This window comes from Mus pahari, unplaced genomic scaffold, assembly GCF_900095145.1.
Source record: "Mus pahari unplaced genomic scaffold, PAHARI_EIJ_v1.1 scaffold_14190_1, whole genome shotgun sequence".
Lineage (NCBI taxonomy): Eukaryota > Metazoa > Chordata > Mammalia > Rodentia > Muridae > Mus > Mus pahari.
In genome coordinates, this window is record NW_018392799.1 from 1 (window position 1) to 9,324 (window position 9,324).

At 38.5% G+C, this 9,324-nt stretch overlaps 1 protein-coding gene across 1 annotated transcript; it reads right to left on the reverse strand.

Moving 5' to 3' along the window:
* Nucleotides 1-4,557: 4,557 nt before the first annotated feature.
* Nucleotides 4,558-5,196, reverse strand: LOC110315179 (interferon alpha-4-like). Its single transcript, XM_021189303.1, has one exon. It carries the CDS (start codon nucleotides 5,155-5,157, stop codon nucleotides 4,588-4,590), a length of 570 nt encoding a protein of 189 aa, XP_021044962.1. The 5' UTR covers nucleotides 5,158-5,196; the 3' UTR covers nucleotides 4,558-4,587.
* Between the last annotated feature and the right edge of the window lie 4,128 nt (nucleotides 5,197-9,324).

The window sequence follows — 9,324 nt, forward strand, 5'->3', positions numbered from 1 at the left end:
GAATGGTGCTCATCTAATTAGATGGTTGCCTCTAAAAGAATGAAAATATTCATCATCCTGAAAAGACTGAAATGCCTAGCATCAAGGACCTTGATATATGACTTGATTCACTAAATCTGATAAAGGAGAATGTGGTGAATAGGCTTCAACTCATTGGCAAGTGTCAAGGGCTATAGATGTGCTGAACTGTGCATGTAGAAGACAGAGATGGGTGTCACGAACACTCTATCACTCCTCTAGATACCTCACACTGGCCTTGAAGCTTTCTNATTAAGCTAGGATGTTGGCCAGATCATTGGAATGAACTTCCTCCTTTAGTTAAGACGTTACTTTGTCCTGTTCTTTGTCAGTGGGTACTGGTCCCTGCAGCTCAAGAACAGCAGATGCAGAGAACTGGATACAGCCATTCTGACACTCTCAATCCTGAAGCTTGACAAACTTGGCAGTCCCCAGCTTACATGGTGTTACTGTACCCAGATGTGTTCATGGACAGCTCCCTGACTCTAACGTCCTTTCTATGTGGACTGGGTGTGCATTAAATCAAGTATACTTATGCATTCTCCTGCCTCAGTTCTTCCATTTCTGTCTCTTGATTCCCAAATTTTGTTAATAATGAAATTTATTGAATCAAAGGTGTGAAACACTTTGTGTTTTCTGAGCATGTTGATATCTTGAGCTACTTCATATTTTTTATTAATTAATCATGAAAGTGATGTAAGTTACATTAAAAATAACTACCAAAGAAAGAGTACAAGAAGTCATATCTGAAACATGTTTAGCAACCACAAAAATAGCCATATATATCCCTAATTNTAGATATATAGTTTNCCCCATGTAGTCAAGGGGCAGAACAAAACATCTNGGAGGAAGTTGTTGNAATTGACAGGAAGGAAGAGAAGTTCTAGCATTTCCTTGGCAGTTCCACAGACAGATACACATTGTATTCTTCTGTTAACATGTCCTTTAAAACTCAAAGAGTCTGAGGGGTGAAGAGCCCCTGATATGTTGAGCCATGTCCCAGTAAATCACAGATCTTGCCCCAGTAAATCACAGCTCTTGCCCCAGTAGACTTATGAACTAAGCTATTCTGCTTCAATTTAGACAGATCATGGCCTGGAACACAGATTCACATTGTACCATGTGTGTGGGACATTGTAGAGTAGGTTACCTTAACCCTTGACGTCACAGATCAAAGAGAGTCATAAATCAATGCATTGGTTGAATTACTGTTGCTGGCCTCAGCAGGCAGAGCAGCAAGTGAAGAATCTCTTCTATGGGTTCCCATGCTATCTTACAGAATTCCTAGCTCAGGGTTGGTTAAATCAGTTTCTCAATGCATTTCCTACTGATCAAAAGGGTGTGAGTGTGGCTGTGAATCCCTACTGGGAGGGCTACTCACATACCCCTTCTCCACAGAACTTCAGTCATAGGAGACTAGAGGGAAAGGGCACAAAACCTTTCTATGCATACTTATCTGTCCGTTGTTCAGAAGACATGACATATGGAGTCAAGGGGAATTTTCCTTCCTAAGATGAGTTTGGAGGGAAGAGAGTCTTCCTGAAGTCAGTTTTTCTGGGAAAAGTGTGTTTTAGTGTGGAGGAAACTGCCAGAAAGCAGAATTCATGAGGAACTTGCTGGTTTGCTCTGTGCAGATCAGGCCAGTAGGTGGCTCTCTTCTTCTGTACATTTTTCTCATAATTGAAGATTTGGTTTCCTTTCCTTTCTCTCTTTCTTTCTTTCCTTCCTTCTTCTTTCCTTCTTTATTTCCTTTTTCTTTCTTTCTTTCTTTCTTTCTTTCTTTCTTTCTTTCTTTCTTTCTTTCTTTCTTTCTTTCTTCCTTTCCTTCTTTCTTGATTCCTTCCTTCCTTTCTAGCTTTCAATTCCTTCCTTCTTTCAACTTCTTTCACTTTCTCTTTTCTGTCTTTCTCCTTTCTTTCTTTCTTTCTTTCTTTCTTTCTTTCTTTCTTTCTTTCTTTCTTTCTTTTTCTTTTTCTTTGATGAAACAGTCAGTATTAGGTCATTAGAAGAACATTGTAGTATGTCTAAAATTAAGAGGAAATTCTCATTCATTCAAACCTTTAACTCCTTCATTCTGTTTGCCACAGTGGTCATGTGTTTTCAGAAAAAAAAGACTCCAGTCAGGAAGCATGATGTAATAGACAGCTGCTGTACAGTGAGCAGAGCTGGGTATTGAGAGAATGGGGAGCACACACTGGGGATCCTGCATCAGGGAGGGGGAGACAAGGGCAAGGACACTGAAGGATTGGATTTGGGAAAGCAGGGAGGTACTGGGAGGGTATCATAGAGAAAGCTGTGTGTGCACAGATATGTACATATACATATATACATATAATTATAATGGTATTATAGATCATATATACAGGACATCATATATAATATATGCATTTATCTGTAATTCTAATTTCAATTTCAGTCTAACAGAATGATGCCCATATATTTGTCAGCCATTAATTCTTATTGAATATTGAATTTAGTGATTAATCTTCCATGCCCAATGTCTCTAGTGGCATAGATGGTCAGTTACTTATGACAGACAGCAAGAGCTAAAAGTTCCTCAATTTTCTGAGCTTTTGCATTTACATTTGCTTCTTTCCTGAGGTGTTGATTTGATGGTTGATGTCTCCAGTTCTGTTCTATTTCTCTTCTCTACTTTCCTAGAAAGAAAACCCTGATGCTGGTGTGTGGCACTGAACCAAAAATACAATGTCATTCGAAATGAAAATCTAAGGAAGGAACTGATGCATCAACCAAATGACAAAGTAGTAACAAAACTGTTAGCCACTAAGAAAAAAAAAATCTATGGCCATTAATAAGGTAATGTTATGTAAGTGACTATATTTTCAGGTGGTCTTCAGCATCAATGTAATCCTCATAAATTTTTCAGTAATATTAACCTGTGAAGTTTCATATTTAATGTATATGTTGGGCCATGTAGATAACAAAAAACAAAATCAGTGCTATATTCATACTGTCAGAAAACCTGACTTGAAGATAGAGCTTATGTCTAAGAGAGGGTTCGTGTAGTGGCCAATGCTTACCACAGAACCCTCTTATAGTCCATAACAATGAAAAGAAAGACTCACAATTGGTCACTGAAAAGAAAATGAAGGGCTGATTTCCTGGCCTCGGAGATCATTAAAGAAGAGGGACCAGAAGAATTGGATTAGCCAGAGGCAGTGGATGACTGCAGCAAAGCCATATTCTAAGAATCAACAGGGTAGTTACTAATGTGAACTGAGAGTGGCTGTGACTGAATAAACAAAACTAAGGCATACAAAACATCAGCTTGGAAAATGGAGGCAATTCCACCACCAGTTGAGGAACTATGTCAATTGATGGCTGCTAGGAGAAACAGACTCTGGTACCCTCAGGGAAGGGTCCCTAGGAGCAGCTACCCATGTCTCACAAGATGGTGCTGTAGCATGCAGAGCTCGTAGTTCAAAGAAGATGAAGCAAATGTACCAGCATGAGATTGAGGAGGAGGAGGAGGAGGAGGAGGAGGAGGAGGAGGAGGAGGAGGATAAAGAAGAAGAAGAAGAGGAAGAGGAAGAGAAAGAAAGAGAAAGAGAAAAAGAAGGAGGATCAGGGAGAGGAGGAAGAAGAGGAAGAGGAGAGTGAAGAACAGTAACAGTCAGACAAGAAGTAGAAGATGGGAAGAGGTAAGGTCCAGGAGATACAGGATCAGTGGTGTTTCAAGGGGCTAATTTTACACTCATTTCACTTCCCTGGTGGGATTTATTCCTAGGACTGGTTTATGAGTCTATTATGAGTGGAGTTGATTCCTAGTTTCTTCATGGCTTGCTTTCTGTGCTATGTAGGCAGGCTAGTCATTTTTCATGATCTTTTTTTATTGATCTCAATTATATTTAGAATGCAAAACAATTAAACACATTAATTAAGAGTAGATGATAATTATATGACATCCTAAAAATCAGATGCTAAATTAATCCAGGAAATAATTTGTCAAAGTAGACTAAGGAATATGACAGGAACAGGATTCTCTGGCTTTCCACTGCACAGCATGCTGTCTATACATCCAGAAGAATACTGCATACTGGAGAGGAGAAGATGAAAAGATTTAGGGTTTGTCTAAATACTGTGCAATGTATGTGTGTATCCTCTCTGATATTTAGAAACTGTTCATTTGTACAACATTTATAGTGTAGGCTCTAATGTTAAAAATATTTTATAATGTTAAAGAGATATCAAATTAAATAATCCAAAGTGTCTTATGATTCAAATTTATTTGACTACAAAATAAATTAGTTACAAATGATAATTTGGTACATGAAAAATTTAAGAGTGAAATATTTAGCATAATTACCTTAAATTATATTAATAGCATAATAAATAAATAAATAATAAATAAATAAATAAATAAGAATAAATGGATGCAGATACAAACATGGTTTTACATATTGAAAATAATTGCTCAATATAGCTGAAACTTCTAGGCAGGTTGTTTCTTTCATATGAGAGAGTTATGAGAGTTTTTAACGGAGAACTTATATAGTGAGATGCAGTGTTCTAGTCCAGAAAAGTCCTCTCCACACTCTGTCCCAGGCCTCACTCCTCCTCCTTACTCAGTCTTGCCAGCAGCTTGGCTGAGGAAGACAGGGCTCTCCAGACTTCTGCTCTGACCACTTCCCAGGCACAGGGGCTGTGTTTCTTCTTTCTCAGGTACACAGAGATCCTGTGGAAGTATATTCTCACAGCCAGGGAGTCTTCCTGGATCAGGGGAGGTTCCTGCACCACAACCTCCTGCATCACACAGGCTTTGAGGTCGTTGAGCTGCTGGTGGAGGTCATTGCAGAAGGAGTCTAGGAGAGTTGCATTCCAAGTAGCAGATGAGTCCTTTCTTGTGAAGAGGTTCAAGATCTGCTGGGTAAGGTCTCTCAGCACAAGGATGGCTTGAGCCTTCTGGACCTGTTGGGCATCCACATTCTCCAAATGGAATCCAAAGTCCTTCCTGTCCTTCAGGCAGGAAAGAGGGGGGAGTCTTCTCAGTTGTTCCAGGAGTGTCAAGGCCCTCTTGTTCCTGAGGTTAGAAGTGTGAGGCAGGTGACATCCTAGAGAACACGCTGACCAGTAGCTCATCACTATCAGGATCACAAGGAAAGCACAGAGCCTAGCCATTGTGGGTCTTGTAGATGCCGATCACTCTCTGGGCTGTGTGTTCGAATCTTCTCCTCTAGGTTCTCTGAGAGCCTGCTGTGTACATCTATCTTAAATAGTGAGAAGCACAAGTTTCTCCTTTCCAAATACCCTCCCCTTGCTTTGCAATTCTCTTTTCACTTTCTTTACCTCACTCTCTGCTTGTGTCTGGGCTTCCTCCCCCCTCAGGCATGTGGGTTCCATCATTGCTTTCTCTTTCACTGCTGCCATCCAAAAGCTACTCTACAGTGTTTCTCTTTAAATTAGATTTAAATTGTCATTAACCACTATTCCACAGATACACAGTCTCTGTGTGAAAACTACACATCTACTGCAATCACAAATTTTCCCTTATGACTGTATTTTAAAATTATTATACTTCATATTACAACCTTTTTAAAATTTATTTATACTATTTACAAAAATATTTCTGTCAAAAAGTAGAGTATGGGATTAACTGGAACCAGCAGGATCCAGGGATGCAGGAAACCTGACCGACTGGTAGCACCAGTCTACCTTGGGCTCAAACGTGGTGGTCAGAGCTCTAGCATGGCCAGTATCTTAGGATCACTGCTGAGTAGGCCACAACATCTATTCCAACACCACCAGAACTGGATAGGACCAGCAGGATCAGGAGATGAAGAAAACCAGCCCAACCAGTGAATTGGGTTCCTTTCAGTCTGCACTGGTCTAGTTTGGGTTCAAACTAAGAGGACTGTCCCACAGCCCCCAGAGGAGGTACCACTCCCAGGTGCTCTAGCATGCCCAGGATGTTAGGATCCCAGGAGTGTGGACACACCAGGATCTCAGGGTCTCAGAGGAAGATTGACTCCAGGANCTNTGANACACCCAGAATCTCAGGATCACAGGATCCCACAATCACAGGATCACAGAGGAAGCTGGACTCTCAAGAGTTCTGACTCAAGAGGGTATAACAGGAGGACAGGCTCCAATCAGATACAGCAAGGGTAGTGAGCTCTTGAGAAAATCAGATGGCAGGAGGCAAGCATAAGAACAGAAGCAACAGAAACCAAGGTTACTTGTCATCATCAGAACCCAATTCTCCCACCATAACAAGTCCTGAANACACCATCACACCAGAAANGCANCCCAACCAGTGGCTTNNGTTCCTTCCAGTCTGCACTGGTCTAGATTGGGNTCGAACTCAGAGGACAGTCCCACAGACCCCAGGTGCTCTTGCATGCCCAGGATGTTAGGATCTAAAGTCACTTCTCATGATGATGATGGAGGACTTTAAGATGGACATAAATAACTCACTTAAAGAAATAGAGGAGAACACAGGTAAACAGGTAGAAGCCGTTAAAGTGGAAACACAGAAATCCCTTAAAGTTTTACAGGAAAACACTACCAAACATGCGAAAGAATTGAACAAAACCATCCAGGATCTAAAAATGAAAGTATAAACAGTAAAGAAATCACAAAGGGAGACAAGTCTAGAGATAGAAAATCTTGGAAAGAAGTCAGGAGCCACAGATGCAAGGATCACCAACATAATACAAGAGTTAGAAGAGAGACTCTCAGGTGCAGATGATACTATACAAAACATTGACACAACAGTCAAAGAAAATGTGAAATGAAAAAAGATCCTAACACAAAACATCCAGGAAATCAAGGACTCAATGAGAAGATCAAACCTAAGGATAATAGGTATAGACAAGAAGGAAGATTTCTAATTTAAAGGGCCTGTAAATGTCTTCAACAAAATTATAGAAGAAAACTTCCCAACCTAAAGAAAGAGATGACCTTGAACATACAAGAAGCCTTCAGAACTCCAAAAAGTTTGGACCAGTTAAGGAAATCCTCACATCACATAATAATCAAAACACCAAATGCGCAAGACAAAGAAAGAATGTTAAAAGCAGTAAGGGAAAAATGTCAAGTAACATATAAAGGCAGAGCTACCAGAATTACACCTGACTTCTCCCCAGAGACTATGAAAGCCAGGAGATCCTGGGCAGATGTTATACAGACCCTAAGACAACACAACTGTCAACTGAGACTACAATACCCAGCANGAATNTCAATTACCATAGATGGAGAAACCAAGATATTCCATGACAAAACCAAATGTACACAATATCTTTCTACAAATCCACCCTTCAAAGGATAAAAAATGGAAAACAACAACATAAGGAACGAAAGTACACCCTAGAAAAAGCATGAAAATAATCTTTCAACAAACCCAATAGAAGTTAACCACACAAGCATAATATTAAAAATAACACGAAGCAACAATCACTATTCCTTAATATCTCTTAANATCAATGCACTAAATTCACCAATAGAAAGATATAGACTAACAGATTGGATGCCTAAACAGGACCCAGCATTTCACTGCATCCAAGAAATACAACTCAGTGTCAAAGACAAACACTACCTTAGAGTAAAGAGCTAGGAAACGATTTTNCAAGCATATGGTCCCAAGAAACAAGCTGGAGTAGCCATTCCAATATCAGATTAAATCAATTTTCAACAAACAGTTATCAAAAATATAAGGAAGGAGCCTTCAGACTGATCAAAGGAAAAAATCTATCAAGAAGAAATCTCAATTCTGAACATCTATGCTTCAAATGGAAGAGCATCCACATTCATAAATGAAACTTTACTAAAGCTCAAAGCACACATTGCACCTCATACAATAATAGTGGGGAAGTTCAACATACATATATATATATATATATATATATATATATATATATATATATATATATATATATATATATATATATATATATATATATATGAAATTTTATCCTAAATCAGAATAATATACCTTCTTCTCAACACCTCATGGTACCTTCTCCAAAATTTAATGTATAATTGGACAAAAAACAAGCCTCAACATATAGAAAAATATTGACATAATCCCCTCCATCTTTCAGAGCACCATGAATTATCTTCAGTATGATTGTCTTCAATAACAATGAAAACAACAGGAAGACCACATACACATGTAAGCTGAANATCTTCTACTCAATGATAATCTGGTCAGGGTAGAATAAAGAATAAAATTAGAGACATTTTAGAATTAAATGAAAATGAACGCACAATATACCCAAACTAATGGGATACAATGAAAGCAGTGCTAAGAAGAAAACTCATAGCTCTGAGGGCCTCCAANAGAGAAACTTGAGAGAGCATACACTAGCAGCTTAGAAGTTGAAAGCCTTAGAACAAAAAGAAGCAAATACACACAAGAAGAGAAGACNGAAAAAATATTCAAACTCAGGGCTGAAATCAACCAACTAGAAAATAAACTGTACAAAGAATCAACAAAATCAGGAACTGGTTCTTTGAGAAAATCAATAAGATAGATTAAACCCTTAGCCAGACTACCTAGAGGGCCCAGAGACAGTATCCAAATTAACAAAATTAATCAGAAGAAGGGATATATCAAAACAGAAAACGAGGACATTAAAAAAAATCATTAGATCCTAATTCAAAAGCCTATAATCAACAAAACTGGAAAATCTGAATGAAATGGCCAATCTTCTAGCAGATACAAAGTCCCAAATTTAAATCAGGATCAGGTAAGACACCTAAACAGTCCTGTAGCCCCTTAAAGAAATAGAAGTAGTCATTAAATTTCTCCCAACCAAAAAAATCCCAGGACCACAGACATTTAGTATAGAATTATATGAGACCTTCAAAGAAGACCTAACACCAATACTCTTCAAAGTATTCCACAAAATAGAAACAGAAGGAACATTGCCTAATTCATTCTACAAAGCCAAAGTTATTCTGATATTAAACCACACAAATTCTAAACAAAGAAGGTGAATTTCAAACCAATTTCCCCTATGAATATCAATGCAAAAATTCTCACAAGCCAAATCCAAATCACATCAAAAGAATCATTCATCATGATCAAGTAGGCTTCATTCCAGTAATGCAGGGATGGTTCTATATATGGAAATCCACAACATAATCCACTAGATAAACAATTTCAAAGGAAAAAAACACGTGAGTAACCCATTGGATGCTGAAAATGCCTTTGACAAAATACAACACTACTTCATGGTAAAAGTCTTGGAAAGATCAGGAATTCAAGGCTCATACCTAAACATAATATAAGCAATACACAGCAAATCAATAGCCAACATCAAACTAAATGGAGATTAACTTGAA